Source organism: Trachinotus anak, unplaced genomic scaffold (genome assembly GCF_046630095.1).
Source record: "Trachinotus anak isolate AG129_WGS33_773 ecotype Australia unplaced genomic scaffold, CSIRO_AGI_Tana_v1 ptg000025l, whole genome shotgun sequence".
Classification (NCBI taxonomy): domain Eukaryota; kingdom Metazoa; phylum Chordata; class Actinopteri; order Carangiformes; family Carangidae; genus Trachinotus; species Trachinotus anak.
In genome coordinates this window covers 6,669,894-6,693,888 of record NW_027273876.1, presented here as the reverse complement: position 1 = coordinate 6,693,888, position 23,995 = coordinate 6,669,894, and the positions used below count along the sequence as shown (strand labels likewise).

Genomic DNA, 23,995 nt, shown 5'->3' with positions numbered 1-23,995 from the left:
CAGTGTCTTTGTTAAATAAGCCAAACAAAAAACAAAAAAAAAAAAAAGAGACGGAAACACAAAAATCTAAATGCTGTGGTGCATTTAAATACAAATTATTTCACACCTTTTGACAGCTCAGTCTTATGGACTCTCCAGTATAACAGAATTTATTGTGAGGTAATTCATTATCTCACACTTTTTTTATTTTGTGTGTTCAGATTTTTCACCTCACTCAGGAGCCTCAGTTTGGTTTGAAGCTTCAGAGGATGCATATTCTCACCCTCACATTGATGCAGTCAGAATACAGCTCGTAGGGAGAGAGACTTGCTCCACCTAGTGTTTCACTGTTGTCAGTGAAACAAAGCATAGTGACAGCCAGCGCCACATGGCGGCCATGTTCCTCTCTGGAACTGTTCTTAGATGCAAAGAGGGATTTATGCGACAGCTTCACCTACTTCCAATGTGCATGGGGAAGGAAAAAAGTTTAAAATCATAAGCTCCAGCAATACTTGTAGAATAAAGAACATAAACGACAACAATTTTATCTACAAACCAACTGGTTTTAACTCTTTTTAGTCACTGATCATTTTTCTTTACAGATATGTCAGGGAATGCTACACTGCATGACTCCAAAAACAAATACTGTTGCAAAATGTGTTCAGTAAAAGCTCAGTAAAAAGTCAAAACTAGCCAGGTGTCCCATTAGAAACCATTATATAATCAAATCTGGACTGATTGGCCAGTAAAAAATCTTTACACAAATATTGACTTATTTGTGTATTTATGTGGATTCCCATTAGCTGTTACTAGTACAACATCTTCTCTTCCTGGCCATCCAATAGAAAAAATAACTACAATTTTATGTGATTATGTAAATGGAAGTAAGTGAAAGTAGTAATACATATGTACATATGCTCATACATAATAAATGAACCTACATATAAAACAGGTAATAAATCAAATCAAATAAGGTACAGTTCTAGTTTGTAATATAATCAGCAACTTATTTAAAAATAACCAGACTGAAATGAAACCATTCTGACAGTTGAGCCAGACTCCAGCTTCTTGTTAAATCAGCATAAAGATGAATTTATATTTGTATTTGTATTTTTGCGAGTTAAATGTGTCGTACAAGATGATAAAGATGATATTAATTGTACAGAATCTCAGCGTTAACACGGAAAAAAGATTAGATTTGTGTTTGAAAATGAAGAGTCAAAAAGTAAAAAATCCAAAGTGAAATATTTTTAGATTCAAACTGACTCAGTATGTGCTATGAATTAGGCTGCATTCTGTGTATTGTATTACAAATCTGCCTTATTGTATGTTAATCACTATCCCTGAATAACCCTGAGTCTACTCCCTGCTCTTCAGTCTCTACTCATCATTTACTTTGAACTCTGTTAACTCCCTGCTCTCTTTCTCTTTGCTTAAAAGGAATAAAAGAGGCTTGTTGTCAATAATCTTTTTATCCAACCCGCGTGACCATCTAAAAATTGATTCATTCACAAAGTCACAGCTGACTTTGAGCCTTCACTTAGCCAAGGAAAGTGGCACAAGCTTTTCCAAGATGGAAAACAATTTTTTGTCCTTTGTCTTGAGGAAATCTTTTTGGGTTGTTTTGCCAAACGGCCATTTTCTGGTTGACCATGTCGGTTTTCAAGGTCAACCTGATAGTTGTTGAGGAGATTGTGTCACTGCGCTGTTGCTTCAGAAGCCTGATCACTCCAGTATGACCGAGTATGAGACACAGAGGGCAGAGATAAGAGGTGGAGGAGGTCATTGTGGTGGGTTGGGGGTTTAATTTCAAACTACCCAAACTACTCCCCTTTTAAAGGTGTACAAACGTTCACAACCTTCACACACAGACGCGCAGACGGCCTCTGCTCCTCCGAGCTTCCACGCATTTCCAGTGAAAACCCCATGTGACCTGACTGAACAGGCCCTTGTTTACGTCAACTCCCTGTACCCCTTCTTCTTACCCTCCTCTCCTCCCCCAGTCACACCTCTATGGTTGGGTGGGTGTTGTCAGGCTTTAAGCCAATGACATGACAGTGCTCACCCTTTGAAACACAGCCATGATAAATCAGTGTCTGGCAGTGTGGGGAGGAAAACACAGAGAGGCGGTGACAGGGGGAATAACATCATTAAAGATCAACTAGAGTCACACAGGCAGGGAAATACTGGTGGGGTGATGAAGGAGAGAGAGAGGGAGCACTGAATTTAATCACAAGCAAATTGGATTAAAAGGCAAATTTATTTTCATTTAATTATCAATTGTCTTTTAATGCAGTCATTGTTTTATAGTGGAATCATCGTTAGGCTACATCTGCATAAAGAAAGGTTGGAAAAAACAGAGCTGACTGAAACTGACCTTTGTTGCAGAGTTCACAGTTCAAATTCCTTTGACTGATACATGTTTGACATGACATGTTAAAAACAGGTCGGTTTACAGGCAGGCACATGAATGAGATCCAGCTCAAGAACTTTGCATAGGACATTTGTATGATTGTAGGCAAGGCATATATTATTATATATTATATATTTATAGCAATGAGGCAATTAAAATAGCAATAAAAAAAATTGAAAAACACAATGAAGAGAAAAAGAAAATCAACCAAAACTGAATAAAATGAATTATTAGTAATGACAAAAAATAAAACATATAAATATGAAATAAAGGAAGTAAAGGTGCAGGATAACAGGGGTATTTTAAATGATTTGAAAGCAGGTAGGATGGAGCATATCGTTAAGCTTGTGCGTTTTGTGATCATTTAGAAAAGAAACTTTTAATAAGACGAATCTTCTCTCAATTTTGGACCATGTTCAGTCATCTTAATGCTCAAGTAATGCACAATTGTCAGATAAAACCCTGTTTATATGAACCTGAACTCTTTTTTTCTCTTTTTTTAAAAAATTAATTAATGACAATGAATCATTCATGGCAAAAAATATATGTTCTGCACTGACTAGAGTCCTGTCTTCAGGACATGTTCTTATGTGTGTAGTAAACTATTTAATAGATTTTATTTAATGTTGTGTGATTTCCTAATTGTAGATGCAGCTGCCATTTTTGGCCTGTATCTATTTCCTATGCCCACATGGATGTCTGATGAAGATCTTGTCGGTCAAAAGTTTTGCTTCCTTATATCTGAGGCAGGACAGGGGCCTCAGTATGATATAGAACTTCAGTTTATCTTTACTGCTGTTTACTTATCTTGCAAAAAAAGAACAGAACAGTCCTAAGAGGTCAGATCTTATATCCCTTCTCTCTGTCTGTCTGTTCTAAAATTGTGCCATTTCATCTCAGTCAGGATATCACCTTTGAAAAGTCAATATAACTATATGGCCCTGTAGTAGACTGATAGAACAATAAGGTGATAAGCTCTTCCATTATTGCATTAGAAATACTGAAACACTGCCTTGACTTTGTGGCAGTTGGCGTAACATGGTTACTATTGATTATTTTGTCCGACTGACATCAGAGAGATGGTGCAGGATGTTCAGAACATGTGGATTTACAAACCTGATACATGCAAACCTGCAGCAAACCTGTGTGTATTTGCATATATTTAACATATTGCGGATGTAAAATCACACCTAACAGAGCCATAAATCAGTTTGTTTTTCATATTGTGCAACCATGTGTGTGTACCACTATTTAAGCATACAGTATGAATGTGTATTTGTACTTGTGCCCGGGGGAAGGATCTAATCTTATCTCCTGTGCAGAGTCCACAGGTGTAAGCCCCGGTCAGGGCCTTCATTCAGACGATCTCAGCACTAAGATCCTGTCTCCATGTGTCATGTAGAGGGGTAGACAATGTTTGCACATGCTGTATGTGTGAAATAATGAATGCAGTTTTACATAAGAGACACTTAGTGCTCAGCTTCTGTAGCTCTGCTCAATCTGTTGGAGCAGATGCACTGCCCTAAACATGTAACCAGCACAAAAACAGCTAGTTGTTAATGAGAGTGTTGTGCACGCTCATCCCCATCAAAGTTATATTCATGTTTGTAAAATAGCTCTCACATGTTGGCCGCTGCACAGCAGCAGAGATTTACGACAGATTTTGAATAATGCTGCAGTGTCTGCTCTTGTGGAAAACATCGCTTTGCATGCAGTGTGTGCAAAGCATATAAAAGCTCTGCTGACTGGCTGATCAGTAGGTTGGACCCATAATACCTTGCCCCTCTGCTGAATCAAGGGGCCTCTGATGAAAAGTAGCCTGAGCAACCTGGTAGAGGTGTCGCAGCTGAGTGGAAGACACCAACCCCCCCACACTCCTCCACACACACACACACACACACACACACTTCACTCAGACACGTATGAATCATTCCACCACTTTTGAATGGATTGCCATAATATTTTGTACAGACATTGATGGTTCCCAGAGGTTATATTCCACTGACTTTGGTGATTCTCAGACTTTTTACTTAATGCCACAAGGGAAAACCTTTTACTTATGCAGTGAAGTATCTCAACATCTACTAGATTAATTTAGCACAAAATTTTGTACCCATATTAATGATTCTCAGATGGGGTTTATTTTTTTTGTTTTTGTTTTTATTAAAATGTGTCATCAAGCATTGGATTTAGTGCCATGAAATATAGACAGACATGTATGTTGTTAGGTCAAATGAGGCCAAACTCCTGCAAAACCAATGACGTTCCCATTAGCCTCAACTTGACTTTGCATTGAGTTCTTGTTAGCAAATATTATCATGCTAACACCCTAAACTAATGTGGTGAATGAGGAAAACATAACATCTGCAACACATCAGCAACATGGCATTATCACTGTGGCCAGGTTAGCATGCTGATGTTAGCATTCAGCCTCACAGAGTCACCAGAATCTCTGTAAACTTTCATTTTTCACTGGAACCTGTCAATGATTATTTCTCCTGATAGTCACAAACTGTGCATCAAGAGATCAACTCAACTATTAATTGTAGCTTCCCAAGAGGTTGGTTAATGACTGATGCAAACACAGAGAGCTGACTCCCTCGCTCTCCTCCCTCTCGTCTGTGTCACTCGCTCAACAGATCAGGGAACTGCTGATGAAAGCAGGCCTGGCAGAGATCCTTTGATCAAGCCACAAAGTACAAAACTGTAACAGTGTGGCTGCTGTGCAGAAGCTAATGAATGACCAGGCTGGTGCACTTCGTGTCTGCCACCTTATGTTCCAGTAAATGTAATGAAATATTGATATACACTTAATATAGCATTCATTTGTTTTTAAGTGCTTCTCACCTCAGCTATTTTTATTGCAATCAGTTTAAATGTTATGATTTCTATTTAACCTTCAAGATATTGTTTGGTCTAAAAGTAATACTACCTTCTATTACTTGTAACTAAAATGACTTGTGTCATTTAAGGGCCTTGGTTAGTATGACATGCTTATGTTTTAAGAATGTGAATGTGAATACGCTTTGCATAATTAACATGGGGAGTATCTGTTGGACTATTACTTGGCCGAGTACAGTAACTTCCTGCCAAGCTACAGAGCCAGGCTAACTGTTTGCCACCATTTCCTGTCTTAATGCTAAGCTAAGCTAAATTCCTGCTGGCCATATCTTCATATTTAACATGAGAGTGGTTTCGATCTTCTCATCTAACTGTCTGCAAGAAAGCAAATAAGGATATTCTTAAACATGTCAAATCCTTAATCCAAAGTGTGCTTTTGTAAATGAGATGTCCAAAGTCAATAGAGGGCATTTCAATGTATACTTATTTGATATCTGTAACAATTCTTTAACAAATCACCTTGAATCATATGCAATGCATTTCTGTGCAATATAACTCACAATTTTTGATTTGCATGTTGCCTATTAATATAGTATTAACAGTGTTGTCAGAAATATTTAAATAATTTACTTAAGTAGAAGTATTAGCAACAAAATGTGCTTAAAGTATCAAAGCTGAAAGTTCTCATTATGCAGAATCATCCCTGGATCATTATTACAGATGCATTAATATATAAGTGGTACCTTATTATTGTAGTTGGCCAAGGCAGAGCTAATTTTTACCATGTGATATAGTGTTGGGTAGTTATTAGTTGTAATATATATATATATATGTTTTAAGATTCTCATATTTTGTGTAAAGTGGTGTAAAAAGTACAATATTTTACTATATTTATTAAATATTACAATGTAGTGTAGGAGAGTAGAAAGCGGGGTACACCCTGGACAGGTCAATTCTCCCTTCATGAAAGTTATAATGCTCACTTTGTGCTGAATCTGTGTTAAAGAGGTGTTCATTCATCTCAATCCTGCAGTCTGTCGTGCTGCTGAACTGTTTTGCAAAGAGGTGCATCTGTTGTTTACCCTACACTCACTGATTTGAATGAGGTAGACAAAATAATAGGAACACCTGTACACATAATGGCTGCAATGCATTATCTAATGTATTATTATTATTATTATTGTTATTATTATCATCATCATCAGCATTATTATTATTATTATTATTATCATCAGCAGCAGCATTATCATTATTATCATTATTATTATTATTATTATTATTATTATTATTATTATCACCATCAGCATTATCATTATTATTATTATTATTATTATTATTATCATCATCATCATCAGCATTATTATCATTATTACTATTATTATTATTATTATTATTATTGTTATTATCATTATTATTCTTATTATTATATTATTATTCTTCTTCTTCTTCTTATTATTATTATTATTATTATACCACACTGGCCCTAGCTGAGTATACCTAATAAACTGTGAAATGGTGCAAACCGAGAGCGCCTCCGTCGGTCCTCCTCTTCCGCGTACGTCCCGGGGAGCCCCCGCTGCCTTTTAAAGCAAACGGACACAGCGTGTGATTTCCCACTCGGCCAGAGGACGGGACACGGTGAGGAGTTGCTGTGTCGCTTATTCTACCCTTCTCTCCTGTCGTCACCCCCATTGTCCTTGTTGTTTCAGTTGCCTTTTTTTAATTATTTTTTCCGTTTACACAGTTAGCTAATTTCAGTCATGTATCGTTATTTCGGGGAGCTGCTAAGCCGCTCTGCGGGTAGCGCCCTGGCCTCCGGCTGCGTGGACTCCGCTCTCCCGGTGTCCTCCTCCCTGATGCGGGTCCGTCATTATGCCGACGCTGCGGACAAGCCCGACGACCCCAACTTCTTCAGGATGGTCGAGGGCTTCTTCGACCGCGGCGCCACCATCGTGGAGGACAAGCTGGTGGAGGACCTGAGGACCAGGGAGAGCCCCGAGCAGAAGAGGAACCGTGTGAGGGGCATCCTGCGCATCATCAAGCCCTGTAACCACGTCCTGAGCGTGTCTTTCCCCATCAAGAGGGATAACGGAGAGTGGGAGGTGGTGGAGGGCTACCGCGCCCAGCACAGCCAGCACAGGACACCCTGCAAAGGGGGTAAGAACTGACCCAGACCACCCTGGCTGGCCCCTTTGACAGCTAGCTATAGCCAGCTACTTAGCATTAGCACCGTTAGCTACTTAAAAGCGTTAAAAACATAAGGCAGCTGCCGTTAACGGCTGCAACATTAGCTTAACCGTTACACACGACTACACCGGAGCTAACCAAGGCTACACCCGTGTTTTAGCAGCTGGTTGTTTGTTTACAGGAGACTGCTTACATGGGACTTTTCACAATTTACAGTGACCTTCCTGCTCACCTGTGGCTGTGCCAGCAGGGAGCTAACAGTCAAACTCTATCTGGTTTCAGCTCCAGCCCTTGAATCTTAAATGTTATCTTTCATGTTCAATCATTTTGCCAACACTTTAAAACTGGATGGATGTGCCATTTTTTTTGTTTGTTTGTTTTTGTCACTATCACCAATGTGGTCCACTCTTATTCTGATTTATATGTCAGATGTCAGATGTAATGTCCAATGCAGACACATGGTTGACCACTGAAGAAGTATTGCTCAGGGATTTTTATTCCAGGTGACTCAAACACGCAGCCAAACCCAAGCAAAAGCAAATACTTTGGAGGTGGTCCATATTTGTTCTATAGACAAATAGTGAGTTCCACTGTTTAAAGGGGCTGTATGTGCAGTGTGCCGGGCCTGGGCAGAATATGATATGACAGGGTGACACATGCTCTTTGGTTCAGAGTTCAAGGTTCAAAGCAGAGGTATTGTGGGCTGCTGCTGCAGTGCACTCTGGGTAAATTGCGAGTAGAGGGATATGATGTATAGGAAGATGGGAGGTGTAAGACTTGGGTTGGGGGTGGTAGTGTTTCCAGGCACTCCTATTTGTCAGCAGTGTGACAGGTGGGGGAGGGTGCTATGCAGTGGAGGCAATCTCAGTAGAAAAAGACATACCACTCAGTCAGCCACTCAAAGGGCATGTTTGAATGGTGTGGAGTGGACATTGGCCTGGTATTAACGCTATGAAACCTTCCACCGCACCTGCTTGATGTAGTAAATGTGGGCCTATTCTGGGGAGGCATATTTCTACTCAAGGCTATACACAATAATTGCTTTACCATTTAAAAAAAAAAAAAAAAAAAAAAAAAAAAAGAACCTGCCTGACAAGCTGAATCAGACTGGTGTCATTTATGTCAACCAGATAAAATATCCATTAGAAATTTCTCCAAACCAAACCACTTAACAGTAATGGATCAGTGCGCCCATTTATGAATTTGCAGTACCACATACTGTCCAGCCAGTTATCAGTGAGAAATCACTCAGGGAGGCAGGGGGTGAAATCAATACCAGTGAAGGAGCGTTATTGCCTGTAGCCATCTCATAAAAGCCAGAGGAGAGCTGGGCATCACCTCGATCCAGAGCTGTATCATAACCTAGTCACTTGTCTCAGATCATATTCATGAAAAAACATGCTGTTTACACAATTTTTATTTTGCTGACAGACTTATTTATTGGTCCAGTTGAGTCAGTGAACTGATTGTTTGCTCATGCTGAATTCCAGGATAATAGGGGTGGAATAGGACTAAAAGCAGTTATTTTTCCAGTGGGTTTAATTATTGATATAGTGCATAGACCCATGGCTGTGTTCAGATCAAACTACAGAGTGCAAAGGCTGCTCTGTGTGTGCATGTGGTGCTCGTGCTTCAACTTTGAGAGCCACACAGAACAACAGCTGCCTGCCTGAGCTCCACCGCTCTCTGCTGACTACTGAGTGAGCATCTTAACTCAGTAACAACACATGGTTTGCGTGTAGATGCATAGTTGTTTGCACACCTTGAGAGGAGAGTTTACGAAAAGTTATTCTGCTGTTAAAAAGTACAAACCACTCAAGTTTTGTTTCCTTCTCCTTTCTGTGCAGAAGTGGAATAAATCTGCTGGATGTTTTCATGTCACTTTTTTCACATGGGAACGGATGAGCGCAGCAGTTTGTCAAAGTTGAATAGATATGTAATAGAAGTTAAAAGCCATTCAGTAGAAATGTTTTTAAATAGATATTTAATGCAACATGGTGTAATTAAATGAAGTGTTAGAGTCCTTACTGCTTAATCAAAATCTCTTTCCATCTTTGTGGATCATTGCAGCCAAAACATCTCAACTTTTTACACTTCTGGAGAAAAAGATAACAACTGAAAAGCCACTAGCATTAGTACGGCTTCTACTGCTGTGGATAATTGTTGGTGTAAATAACCACACACAGACTTATAAACAGTGATGTGTGCATGTAAAAAAATGAAGAAGAAGAAGCAGTTATTAATGACAGAAAAAAATGCTCACAATAAAGAATAAATGCATTGAATAATGAACGATTTTTGAAACAATACTGAAATTGAGTACTGATGAAAAAGTAGTCATTTGAATCAAAGACACCATTATTCAAGCAGGAGTCTCAAAATGTGTTTTAATAAGGCTCCATTACCTCAGGCCTTCAGCAGAGGTTCAGCTGCTCTGACGGCTGCACAAACTCTGAATTTCAGCGTGTTTCCAAAAATCTGCCCTTCATCTTTCAGGGGAATGTGTTTACAGATATGTTTTGACTCTCGTTGCTGTGGTGGGCTGTTGGTTGCATGGATAAATGGATGGCTGGATGGGGGATGGGTAGGCAGACAAGCTTTTTTTCTGCCCTTTTTAATTTGATCACTGAGCTCAAGATTGTCCTCTGACGGCCCGGATGATTGGAAATGAAGAGAAGAGAAGCACAGCAGCTGTCTGGAAGATGGAGCTTTGTTTTCAGGATTTTTGATCTTTTCCTTGTGTACCACTATTATCATGCAATAACAAATGAAAGTAGATGGGCATGAAATGATGTCATTAAGTGGCACTGCAAGATTATATCATAGTAGGTGGGATTTTGCTTGTGCTTCCTATGCTGTGCTTGCAGTTGAACACGCAAATAGACACAGTGCTTTTGAATCAGCAGTCTCCTCTTTGTGCTGTTTGCCCTTGGGTTTCTCTGTGTAAGGCTAACTCTGGATATGCTATATTTGGTATTGCCGGCCAATCACACAAACACGCTGTGGAAATGAGATGCAGTAGTGTGACTTGGGCAGTCTGGCTGCGTATATGATCTCATGTAATGCTGCACCCGGGCTGGCCCACAGATGTTACCCTGGCAACGGTAGTAAACTCTAGACAACAGGAAGAAATGACTGCAGCTTGAGGAATTGAGTCAGAGTAGAGGGCTGGGATTGGCTCATTCGGTTCCCACCCACCCGTCGCTGTTACTGTGGCTGTCAGACACAATCAGTGAACTCTGACCTGTGCATGTGATCTGCTGTGGTTGTGGAGAACATACTGTCTGCAATTACTGGTCCAGTCCAGTCTTTTGACAGACAAGCTATACCTTATTCTGTTGTTGAGCTGCACCCATAGTGATGATTTCCCCCATGTTGCAGTTTGAATACTTTATTGATTAGTAAAAGTATCAAAAAATTGGATTTCAGTTGGTTAAAAAAAGAAATATGTGTTTTTATCGTATAAAAATCTGAACATAGCAAAACATCTAGGCCTTTTGGACGTTTTTCTTTCATTTTTTAAAAATATGTTTTAAACTTCCCCCTGTATGTGTGTGTTTGCGTGTGTGTGTGTTTTGTCAGGTATCCGTTACAGTACAGATGTGTCTGTGGATGAGGTGAAAGCCCTGGCTTCTCTGATGACCTACAAGTGCGCTGTTGTCGGTGAGTATTAAAGCCTAAGCTTTCCACAAAGCCTCTTGGTGGTTATCCCCTGGTCTCCACAAACATATTAAAAATGCACTTCTTACCAATTTCTTGTCATTTATCCACATGATGTTTCGTGTTTAAAAGCACTCGGGCATTACTCCTGGCTTTTCCATGATGTGAGGCTATTGGTCATGCAACAGCAGTAAAGTAGAGAATAGTTATCAGTTCGTTTTGCCTCTTCCTATTCTGATTCCACATTAAAAATGTGGTTCTACATGCGGATCTTTGTGGCTTGTGTGTTAGCACAAGCAAATGTGCGTCCCTCTGGTTTTCATGCTGTATTATTTTTCTCCAGATGTACCATTTGGGGGAGCCAAGGCTGGAGTCAAGATCAACCCCAGGAATTACACTGTAAGCCTTCTAATGTCACTCCTCCTCCCTGACACTAACACGCACATGTAGAGATACACAGACATGTTTATCTGTCTGCTATATTTCTTATGGGAAAGCAACAAAGCCTAAAATGAACACTTAACATTTACGAGGCTGGCATTGTGTGTGAGGGATATCTGTTTTCGTATGCCTCTTTTCCGAATCCAAACAAACTCAGTGGATGACTCAATCACACGAGAATGCATGAGGCAGAGCTGCAGAATCCCATCCTTTGATGTTGTATTAGTTCGTCCACACAGGGAGGGGAAATTAAGTTAGAAGAGAGAAAAATTAAAGAGAGAGAGATCATGATGTGAAAGAGAAGCTTGTTTAGATTCAGCTGTCGAAGCAGATAATCAAATGTGCCTCTGTATCTTCCTCTAGATTTCCTTCTAGACTTCCTCTAGAAGTTTAATTTAAAGACTGGGGGAGCTGCAGAGCCAATAAATGACCAAATATATTATAATATAAGCATTTTGTGGTTTTAAATGAAATGTTCTTATTCTTTAAATGACGCCTGTCCTGTCTTTTATTTGATTACAGATAGGGAGTTTAGTCTGTCTATTGAAGGATACTGTGAGACAAACAGATTTAAAGGTCATTGGCTGTTGCCTCTGAGCTCAGTGTTGACTGGAAGAAAAGCCTAAACAAAAACCTAACAGTTTTATCAAAGCCCCTGAAGCATCTTGCTTTATATGGAGGACACACAATTTAGCAGGAAGTAATGTAACCAAGACAACATGTTTTTCCTAAACTCTACACTTACTGTCCGTTGCAGGATAATGAGCTGGAGAAGATTACCAGGAGGTTCACCATTGAGCTGGCCAAGAAGGGTTTCATTGGTGAGTTTTTGTGGCTGAATTTAAACAGTTTAAATTGATAACTGTTAAACTTGTTGCTGAAAAGTTAAAAACATTTTATAATTTTTGTGAGTGGTTATTTGTTGCCCTGCTTTGTATTTGGTTCTTTCAGCCCTGCAAAATGAATCTGTCCGATGTCCTCATCATTATTTGACTCAGTTAAAAGACTGTAGCTGTGGTGATGGATATTTCCACACAGAAGTAAACATTTCCTGCCATCTAGTGTTGTTTGTTCAGGTTGGGGTAGCTCAGGGTGTGTCTGTGTCAGCTGAAGAGAGACACGATTAATAATGGTGAAAAAGAAAGAGACTGGGATAAAAGTTCAACTTGAATCTGGTGTTTACAGGTGGAGAAAGCAGAAATGACAACTTATCAGTTCTTATTATAATGTATATTATGTATGCAGTGGTGGAAGTAGCAATACTACAGGGTAGAAATATAAGGCAGTATTCAAAATTTGACTAAAGTTAAAAATATAGCATCAGTGTGTATGTCATTTTTATGTGTGGTGGGGCTGATTTTCATTAAACTACTGCTGGGTAGCTTGTGAATTTCTCCCTGGGATCAATACAGTTTTATCTTAACCTATTACAACACATCATTATATTCTGTATTAATCTGACTGTGCAAAATAAGTTATCACATAAATGTAGTGCAGTAAAAAGTACAGTATTGTCTCTGAGGGAGAATCATTCATTTTAAAGAGGTGCTAGCTTGTTTGACTGGTAAACCTGACATTATTACAGAAATTGAAATGGTCATTTCAATTAATTTCTGCAGGACGTTGTAAGATTAGCGTCAACTGTGTTGAGCGAGGTCACACGTAAACATATACACTGGTTCAGCAGGTTAACGGCCCCTATTCAGGCAGCTTTTCTGCCCCTGCCTGGATGCATGTTAATGTTTATAATGTACCCAGTACAAACACAGCAGACATGACGCCGTCTCTTATGTGTGTTTTGATGTTTTATATGCTTGTAGACAGACATAGTTTATTAAATTGGCGAGTTTTTTTTTATAGCAGCCTTGACTAGTGAATTTTTACACACCCTGGAGGTGAAACATTAACTGCTGCACACATCACTGCCCTGTTGTGTTAGTGTGAGTGTAACATGTCAAGCTGCACCTATTGAGAGAGTCAGTCATCATTTTCTCTCTCAGTGGTCCCATCCCCCTTCTCTCTGCATGCCTGTGTCTGTTTCTGGACCTCGTCCTAAGATACAAGACTCTCGAGGGTGCATGTATATATGACACAGAGCACAAAGCCTGGTGCTCACGTTTCCCCTGATGTCCGAATCTGTATCGTCAATAACATAATGTTCATTCAAATGTCTAGGATGGTCAGAGGGCACACAGAGACTGGCGTGCTTTACAGAACTCTCCCACTTTTCCCCCTTCCTTCCTCACCAACATGTCTTTGTTCTCCAGGACCTGGCATCGATGTCCCAGCCCCAGACATGAGCACAGGAGAGAGGGAAATGTCCTGGATTGCCGACACATACGCCAACACTATTGCGCACACTGTGAGTTCTCAGACGTACAGAACCAATCTGTGTGACTTGGCTGGGTTTTTGGTACCAATTTTGAAATGGGCCAAATTAAAAACAAGGAATGACTCACATGTAAACCATGAACAGTGGTTTCCTGCCTCTCCCTTTCCCAGCCCACCACAGAAACATTCCTGCTCTCTTAAAGGCAGCTTTACCAACTGAGGCCTGTGTGTGTGTGTGTGTGTGTGTGTGTGTGTGTGTGTGTGTGTGTGTGTGTGTGTGTGTGTGTGTATTTATGTTATCACTTAATCATTCTCCTATCAAAACCTGTCTAACAAGGCTTATTTGACTAAAGATGGAAAATATTTGTCCGTGTGTGTGTTCATGTGTACTTTTCAACTGTTAGAAGTTTGATCCTAATTGTCAAAAATTATAACAGTGAAAAACTCTCACTGGCTTGATTTTAACTGTGTTAAAGTCTGAGGAAAGTGTAAAGGTGAACTCAGAAGGAGTTAGGAAAAGCCAGCTGCAGTTTTAAGAGAACTCAACTGACTCTGCTGTAGACATGAGTTGGGTGACTGTTACAGCTGAAACGAAATTATTATCCTGCAAGCACTCACTGGTTCCAGTTTCTTCATTGTGAGGATTTCCTTGTGATCTATGTCAAATTAATACACGCAAAATACTCTACACATCAGTGGCCATAGATGTTAATGACTTCAAACATTGTAATCCACATAAATCTTCATTTTTGTCCTAAAAACAAGTTCAACCTGCATTTGGTTAAATCCCCCTCCTTTGCTCATTTCCCCTTCCCACTCTCCTTCTCTCACCTCCTCCCACTTTATCCAGTCATGTGTCCTCTGTTCCAGATACCCCTGGCAGGACTTGGGTGACACATTCCTGCTCTGGGTATCTGAGGGGAGAGGGTTATGGGTAGTGTGTGCTGACGTTCGGTCAGCTGCTGCACTGCATCTGTGCCACTACACAACCTTTCACTGTGTGCATGTCAAACATTTAACACCATGGTCAAAAAGTAAAGCTGGTGCAGAAAGGGCCTTAAGATGCAGTATCACCGATGGCCACTAGATACTAGTTTCCAAAAATCTTTTTTTTAATTTAATTTAAAAAGTGGTAGATTTAAAAAAAAAAAAAAAAAAAAAAAAAGAAATATAACATTGTTTCCTGCAAAAAGTAATGGTCTCAGTGCTTGCTTCAATCTCAAGACTCTCCAGATTACTTTGTGCTCTAATCTTTGCATATGTGTTTACAGGACATCAACGCCCATGCATGTGTGACAGGAAAGCCCATCAGCCAGGGAGGAATCCATGGACGTATCTCAGCCACTGGTCGTGGAGTTTTCCACGGCATTGAGAACTTCATTAACGAGGCGTCCTACATGAGCATGCTGGGCCTGACCCCTGGCTTCCAGGACAAGACCTTCATCGTCCAGGTACACGCACACACACGCAGGCATGGTTTGATCATACTAGGAAGCATTTTGCTCAAGAGGAAGGAGATCCTAAATGCACTGCAGATTTTTCCCCACAGGATTTAAGTTTTCATTTGAAAACGTGATGAGGGGTTTTAGAGCTGCGCCTCAATCACAGCCATGCCATCTGTTTTAGCCTGCATCTGATCTCATACTAAGCAGACAGTGAACCGAAGGAGGTTCTTTGTTCAAGGGAAATAAATCAGCAAGAAAGTGGGAGAAATGAGCCTGCTCTGCTCCTCTAAATCCTGCCTGTCGAGCTTTGTGGAAAAGATGATGAAAAGATGAGTAACAGTAAAATCATGGAATTTGTGTGTGTGTGTGTGTGTGTGTGTGTGTGTGTGTGTGTGTGTGTGTGTGTGTGTGTGTGTGTGTGTGTGTGTGTGTGTGTGTGTGTGTGTGTGTGTGTGTGTGTGTGTGTGTGTTAGTGTGTGTGGACGAAAAAGTAAAAGAGCAGCATTCTCAAGCAGTTTCACTTCCACTTGTCACATGGCAGCTCTTCATGTGTCATGGAAGCAAGCGTGCACACACACACACACACACACACAAAGACACACTGACACATGGCCATGGGACCCCTAGGCACTGGCCTCCACGCTTTCCTGGAATTTTTTCTATAATTACCACTTTTTCATGACAACAGTATTATCTGGTATCCTTGATTAAAGACGCTGTATATTCAAATGCATTTGAAACCCTGGCTGCACCCTGTGTAACTTTCAAACCCATAAAAGAGGATCTGCTGCTTGTCTCCTCACATGATGCACATTGCACCCACAAACATCCTTTCCTTGTTTCATAGAGATTTTTTAAACAGGAATATTTTCTCAGCTATAATAAAGAAGCCATTAGAGAGTTTCGGAGTGGGTAAGGGTGTCACTGAGGAGGTGAAGAAGCAGTGACAACAGATGAATTGTGACATGGATGTTCAAAAAGCTAATCCCTCTGTGTGTGTGTGTGTGTGTGTGTGTGTGTGTGTGTGTGTGTGAGATGAAGTGCTTGGATTAGATTTTCTTGGTGAGAGAGGAGACAGTAGATCTTTAGTGTGGCATCAGGATCAAAGCAGGGACATGATTTTACTCCTTTATCACACTGCATTTTTTTAATCAGCTGTGAAGTCAGCTCTTCGTATCTCTATTATCCTGCAGTTCAGTTAGAGCAGGAGTGTGTGACACCTTAGATACCATGAGATGATAAAGTTTTACCCATTAGAAATGTGACTATATAATTCACACAGAGGTTGAAGTCCTTTAATATCTCTGGTTGTATGAGATTATGGTGGGCAACGCTCCAAATCTAAATCTTTACAGCAGTAGTTGATTTACAGGAGCTTGGAATCAGTGGAATGAAGTGTCTCGATTTCTTGTGTGTGTCTCATTTCTAAAATATTAAACATATACTGTAATTAGATATATATCATTATAGCATCATCATGTTACTGCGATACATGATTATCCATATTACCTACCCCTTACTGGCCACATGGTGGCACCAGTGTCAACTGTATGGTTACATGGAGCTGAACTGCACTCTACGGTTCAGTAAAATGTTTACCAATGATATTTAATGATGTCAAAGTGATGATCATCGTGATGTTTTCACAGGGCTTTGGTAATGTGGGTCTCCACTCCATGAGGTACCTGCACAGGTTTGGGGCCAAGTGTGTGGGCGTGGGTGAGATTGACGGAGCCATCTACAACCCAGAGGGCATCGACCCCAAACAGCTGGAGGACTACAAACTGGTACCAGCACAGTTGCCCTCTCCTCACTTCTTATGCCTTTCTGTTGTCCTTTCTCCTTGTTGATCTGTTTTTTTATTCCTAAAATACGTCACTTCTTTTTTTGTCTCACTGAGTCATTCTCACTTACCAATGTTACTATCAGATTACTTTTCTTCTTCTAATTTTCTAACTTTGAGATATTTATCTGTGTGTGTTTTGCACTTTCTGCAGCAACACGGCACCATCGTTGGCTTCCCAGGAGCCAAACCCTACGATGGGAACATTTTGGAAGCCAACTGTCACATCCTGATCCCTGCTGCAGGAGAGAAGCAGCTCACACGCAATAATGCCCCCAGGATCAAGGCTAAGGTAAACACTTGATTTGATTCACCCAAAGTCCTGGGTTTTATGTCATCATTTGGTCTGATATGAGTGAGGACAGGTAACTTAGACAGAGTTAGTGAAGTGTGTGTTTTGTTTATTCTAGATCATCGCTGAGGGTGCCAATGGCCCCACCACCCCAGATGCTGACAAGATCTTCCTGGAGAACAATGTCATGGTTATTCCTGTAAGTACACACACACACACACACACACACACGGAAATGCAAACTAGAAAACTGACCATATTTTAGGCTGTTTTGAATCAATTCAAAACTCTAGATTTGTACTTGTGAATGAACTAGTTTCTTTATTGCTGGCCAAAAGACACATTCTTCATCAAGCTTTTTACCATTGTTTGCAATGAAGGCCCTGAAAACCAGTTTTCTCAGTCAGCTTCTTACTAAGAGCGATGGTGTTCTAAGTGAACACAACTCTCTGCCAAAGCACCAATCAGGATTTAGCAACATTTGAGTTGAAATCTGCTGACAGTTTGTAGGGTTTTTACTTGTTTACAACACTGTCAACAAAATGTGATCAAAGCACACCCACATGGCCCTGATGAAGACATTAGTATTTGTATTATGCTCTTAATAAATAACACTTATGAATACTTAACTTTACCTGTGAACTTGAAACACAAATATGTGAATATAATATCTAACCCTAAACAATAAGCAGGATAAATTATTCTGAAAACAAGAAACAAGTGTTGTAACTAATGATAATTCAGCAAACAACAAACTTTAACTCAAGCTCTTCCTCTCAGGTGATGTTTTGATGTTGATGATGGTTTGTCAAATGAATAGTCTCACAAAATCATTTCTTCAACAGTTTATTCTTTATTTATCAGAAAAATCATTTTCCTTCTTATTCAAACCCTAAGAACATTTTTGCAGCACAGAGGAAATTTGATGACAACACTTCTACACAGAGGAGTGAAGCTTGTTCCAAACAGGCAGTTGTCTGAGTTGTGTGATGTTTCATGCTGCAGGACATGTACCTGAACGCTGGTGGTGTGACAGTGTCTTATTTCGAGTGGCTGAAGAATCTGAACCATGTCAGCTATGGAAGACTGACCTTCAAATATGAGAGGGACTCAAACTACCACCTGCTCAGTGAGTACAACACTGCTGTGTAATTCCTCTGTAACTTGCAGACAGACTTTAGTGAGCTAGTGTCATAAGACACAATCAGAAGATGCATCAACATTATGACTCCTTTGCAGTTTTAACTCCTGATACACCATTTTTAAAAACACATTTTAACACCAGAACCATAAATTGTTAAAGATGCAGACTACAATACATGACATGCAAATCAAAAAAGGGAAAAAAATGTAATTGATTTTACAACCCAGTCACCTATTCATGGCATTAAATGGTTAAAAAAAGCTTTAATTAGAACTTACTTATTGCACAGTGATCCATTTTTTTCTGGTCCATTTGAACTTAATAAACAGACAACACAGTCTTCGTCTTCATTCCCTATTTTCATTTGATCCTCTTGATCCCAGCCTCAACAGGATGTCGACCTTTTTCAAGAGCCACTTATTATTCTCGGTACTCCGTTCCTTATCATCCCCAATAACTGTTGAAAATTCTGTTCAAATTCACGAAGTCTGTTTCTTTTACCTTGTATCACTACCCATCCATTAGAATATATACATATAGTACCTCTATTTTCTGAGAGTTTAAATTTAAATGTAACCAGTTCTTCTTCGTCAGTCTCAGTATAATGATTCAGTATTGCATTTCTCCAGTCCTTTAGATGTCTTGTATAGAAAATAAGGTTGCATCTTGTTTCATTTCCTTTAAGGTCCTCATAGAGAACATCTGGTGTCGCTTTCATAGTCTCTTCTTTCTCTTTTTTCTTTTGTTTTAATGATATGTTTGGAGCGAAGTTAATTCTTAGAGCAGTCATCTATATTAAAACAAAAAAGAACCATAAATTATTGTAAATGAACATGCTAGTTATAACTATTACAACACATTTGGTACTTAGGCTTGTTTTGGTGTTGTACCTTGTATTTCTCTTGTTGTGATGCTCTGGTTTTCCCACTGAGATGGTTGATGCTCTGATCCTACAGCTGCTTCCTGAAATCACAAGAAAATCCTCAGGTCAGGATTTGTCTTAGATGTAGACATATAGAGATTAACCTACTCATAATATATCAAGTCTATCTCTCCTGCTTCACTCTGTCCTGTACAAAAACCTTAAGTTGAAATGTGACTCTTCTTCGACTGCAGCAAGTTTTTCACATTTCACTATGTTGTGTTCTTGGTGAAATTAACTTTTACAAAATAGCCCTAGCAGTACAGTACACCTGGCTTTTTTACATCAGTAACAAGGCTGTTAATGTATTTTACATGCAAGATTAATTTGTTTTAATGTAGACGAGAGAAAACATGAAATTAACAAAGCTGTCAATAAAGATTTGAAGGACAGATAAATAGATGAATTCTTACCGAGTCTGTGGCAGTTCAGGCAGTGACGGTGATGTTTTGTAAATTTGGTGTCAGCGGATGTGAAATGTCTGAGCGAGGGAAAGGATGCTCTGGAAAACCTCTTTCCCTGTGTATTTATACCTTTTTCTCCTGTTCACATACAGCCAATCATAAAATCGCACAATCATTTCCACCCATGTATGGTAATATTAAAAAAAAAGAAGAATCAAGTCAAGTAGTGAAACTAGATGAACTAGATGATCCCTCAGGGTGTGCCATCACTGGTATTTGTTATTGATTGGGAGACAAAGAGGCCCCTGATCTCTCATTAATTCCTCCCTTTCCTATTCTTTCTCTTGTAGTGTCTGTGCAGGAGAGTTTAGAGAGGAAGTTTGGCAAACAGGGAGGACCCATCCCCATCGTCCCGACCGCTGACTTCCAGGCCAGAGTTGCTGTGAGTAACATCTGCTGAGATGCACCTATACAAGCACAGACTGGTGCTGATCAGAAACACACTGATGCTTTAGTGAGTTTGATTTGTATCAGGTCTGCAATGGTACGTTCCGGCACGAGGAAATAGCCGTATCCTCATTCTCTAAAATCCCACCTTTTCAGCTGTTATGTTACTGAACTGTCAGCCATGTTAATCAAAGCATTACAACCTGAAGACAGTCATAAACTCTGCAGCCCGTACATCAAAGAGTACAGAAGAGAGCACTTGGAGGTTTGGGCCTCACTCTCAGAATGGTACCAGAGAATGTGCCTGTTAGTGTTAATTATTGTTTTGCATTTTAATTTGAATGTTATTGTCAACAGGTCACTTCTTATTTCTGGTAATGTCATGATGCAATGTGGGAATGAGCTGATCATTTTATTTATTAGTGTGAAAATGATGCATGTATAGCACCAACACAGTAAGTAACGTGGAACACTTCTTGATTTCATGAGTTATCATCTTCATGTAGCTGACAGCCTATTGTTTTACTTTCACATGGTACCCAAACATCACATGCTGTTGTCCTGAGAGCTGCACAAAACACAGTGATTTAAAACTGGAAATACTAGAAATACTTGATACATTTAGAATCAAGGAGGTAACACCACACACCCAGCACTAACAGATGCTGGCTCTTTGCGTGTGTTTTTAAAACAAGTCTTTGTACGGGACGACGTTCCTGCAGTTTGTCACACAAAGGCAGTGTCATGAGAGATTTGATGAGTGACACCCAAAAATCTGAAACAACAAACAGCAAATAACAAAATGCTAATAAAAGATAATCACAAGTTCCCACGACCAAGTTGTGCTAGCATTTAGTTTGCAAACGTGAAAAAGCAAAAGGAAGCAGCAAAGCTAATGTTTGTTGTTGCTAATAATTACACATTTTCTGTTAATTCCCTGAAAGATTCATTATTTCAGGACTACTCTGCGCACATGCTGTATAAAAACGTGTCCTTCAGATTGACTGTGTGGTTAACATTCATCTGTCTGTGCAGGGGGCCTCTGAGAAGGATATTGTTCACTCTGGGTTAGCCTACACCATGGAGAGATCGGCCCGGGTGAGTGATCGTGCAACACATCACACAGTCCAACCTGTTGCAGTGAACAGGGACCATATGTGGTAGTAAATTCAGATAAAATATATGATTTACATAATCCTCATCCTGCTTCAATCCAGGAAAATTTCTATCAACCATTAACAATTGTGAGGGAAATTAATTCCCCCGAGAATGAACAGGATGAGTTTAAAGGGATGTTTGAGATGTTTGAATGTAGAGAAGAGGAAGTCATTAAGGCCAGGCCATCTTCACATGCTGTGGATCCTGTGGTAGTTATAGTTACATTGCTGTCAGCCAGCGCGTAAAACATTTTCTACTCTGCCTTTTTTTAGCAAATCATGCGCACAGCGAGCAAGTACAACCTGGGTCTGGACCTGCGGACGGCCGCCTACGTCAACGCCATCGAGAAGGTCTTCAAAGTCTACAACGAGGCGGGGCTCACCTTCACATAAACGGCCAATGAAGACCCTACACTTACCCCACCCTGTCCTGCCTTCTTCCGCCTATTAAACAGCCTTCAGAACATATCACTGTTTACCGCTGCTCTCTCACACACACATGCACACACACATATACAGCCACACATTGGCTAGCCTGGTATTTATCCTGTAATCTCTGTGCTCCCATTCTACTGAATCTGTATCTCTTTCTAGATATTTTCCTGTTCTTGCTTTTGCTTTTGAGGTTATGTTGAGGAAAAAGCAGATAGAGCGCCACATCCTGAGAGACAGAAAAACACCCTGTCCCCCCCTCAGCCCTCGTATAAATGTTGATCATATTATAGTATGGCAGCCATGTTCAGAGCGCCCTTTTGGTGATCGCTGGACGCATGTGTGACCCTCGTGTTGTGACTGTTTCAGTTGTCACCACTACAGATGCCTTATTTCAGAAAGCGGTCTGCTCTATTAGGGAGCAGTTTAACTTTAATCAAAGGGATTTAGATTTAACTTCATGTGAATAAGAGAATAGTAATTTTATCACTCTTGAGTTTGTCTTCTCACTCTTTAAAGTGTAAAGGTTAGTCGTGAAGTTGCCAAGGTTTAAGATTCCCAAGTAGGATTTTTTTTTTTTAAATAGATTTTTACCTTTCATGATTCAATAGAAACTCTCTGAGTGCTTGTCCCCTGCTTTCCCCCTCCTTTCCCATTGCTGTCTCATATCTTAAAAGCAGCTTCTCCCCGATTCCTCCACTGGCCAAGAAAGGGGAGCAGGGAGGGGGCGAGATGTCACTGTGACCGCCCGTTCCCTGGTCGAATTTTCCTCAGTTTTAACCGTCCAGTTCCTCAAATCGTTTTGGAGGATATTACTTTTTATTTGTATATTATTCATTTTGTGGAAACCAATTAAAATATTCAGAAAAAGATACAACAGTGTGTCACATGAGTTTATTTTCATACTGTCACAAACTGGGTGGACTGTAAAAGTGGTTAAAGTGTGTGTTCGATAGTTTGTGCAACGTCTCTGTTAACCAGGAAATTAAACCGAACAAATATCAACTGAGCTGTTTCTTGGTACTTGCTGCCAAACAACCAGTAGAGACTAGATTAAACAAATGAGGTGGAATTGATGCTATTTGGGAGCGACCTGCTGCACCCATGTCTTCACACCTTCACACTACACACTTTCACTTTTAGTACACATGTTCAGACATGTATGATCAGCATAGTCTAACCTTGGGATTTATTTGAGAAAATGGCTTGATGGTGCTCACTGAAGACAAAGCTCATGTTCAGCAAAGAACAAAGTCTGGATTTTGTAATCTGAATGAACATGTTAGAAAATCTGTCAGATCCACTGATTTATCAGGTAAAAGCTTTGAGCGAGGCTGGATTACAAACAAAGCAAAGACTCAGGAACACCAATGGCCCCAGGCATCACTTTGTGCGTTGATCAGTTGCCAGTTTGATTTGTAAAGCATGATATAACCTGTAATCATAAGAAGGGCCTGAAGGTGCCTCCTGTGTCTTTATCTAACCCTGAAGCCTGGTTCTGTTGAACGGCCTTTTATTAAAGGCGAGTTTTAATAGCTTAATATCGGTATTTTGATATTGATGTTTACATTTTGCTTCAGTGCTGTAACTGACACAGTTGATGCCTTGTTGAGAGTTACAGGAGAAGACTGACAGCTGTCTCATGTCTGTGCATTAAGTATTGATCTCACTCTGGCAGCTCATTAGCTTAGCTAAGCTTAGCTTAAAGACTGGAGACGCTAACCAACACATCTAAAGCTCAGTTATCAACTCCAGGTTGCTCTGTCTTGGAGTCACGTACTTGAGGTTGAGGAGACAACCAGTGGAGACACTGCACAGAAGTACTGGGCGGATGGATAAACTGTTGTTTGTCAAGATATAGTCCCTGCATGTAGCTCCCCCTACACCAGTTATTGTCAGTTTTATTTTTATTTTTGTGTCCAGTTTAAACAAATGAGATACAAAATGCTCATGAGTGATCTTTAGAGATGCTGGTAGGTGCATTGTTTAGCTTTGGGCAGAGCCAGGCTAGCTGTGTCCATCTGTTTACGGTATTTATGCTAAGCTAAGTTAGCCAC

At 40.0% G+C, this 23,995-nt stretch overlaps 1 protein-coding gene and 1 long non-coding RNA gene across 2 annotated transcripts; one reads left to right on the top strand and one right to left on the bottom strand.

Annotated features, from left to right (window-relative positions):
* The first annotated feature begins 6,823 nt into the window (after positions 1–6,823).
* Positions 6,824–22,943, top strand: glud1b (glutamate dehydrogenase 1b). Its single transcript, XM_071463343.1, has 13 exons — positions 6,824–7,390; positions 11,003–11,083; positions 11,424–11,479; positions 12,279–12,342; positions 13,789–13,883; positions 15,124–15,303; positions 16,947–17,084; positions 17,295–17,432; positions 17,551–17,631; positions 18,438–18,561; positions 20,253–20,344; positions 21,385–21,447; positions 21,780–22,943. The coding sequence occupies exons 1-13, from the start codon at positions 6,994–6,996 to the stop codon at positions 21,897–21,899; spliced, it is 1,629 nt and encodes a 542-aa protein (XP_071319444.1). The 5' UTR covers positions 6,824–6,993; the 3' UTR covers positions 21,900–22,943.
* On the bottom strand, positions 19,136–20,021 carry LOC139609094 (uncharacterized). Its single transcript, XR_011685155.1, has 3 exons — positions 19,912–20,021; positions 19,467–19,539; positions 19,136–19,366 (listed from the first exon to the last, which is right to left on the bottom strand). It is a non-coding gene; the product is annotated as an uncharacterized lncRNA (long non-coding RNA).
* Positions 22,944–23,995: the final 1,052 nt, after the last annotated feature.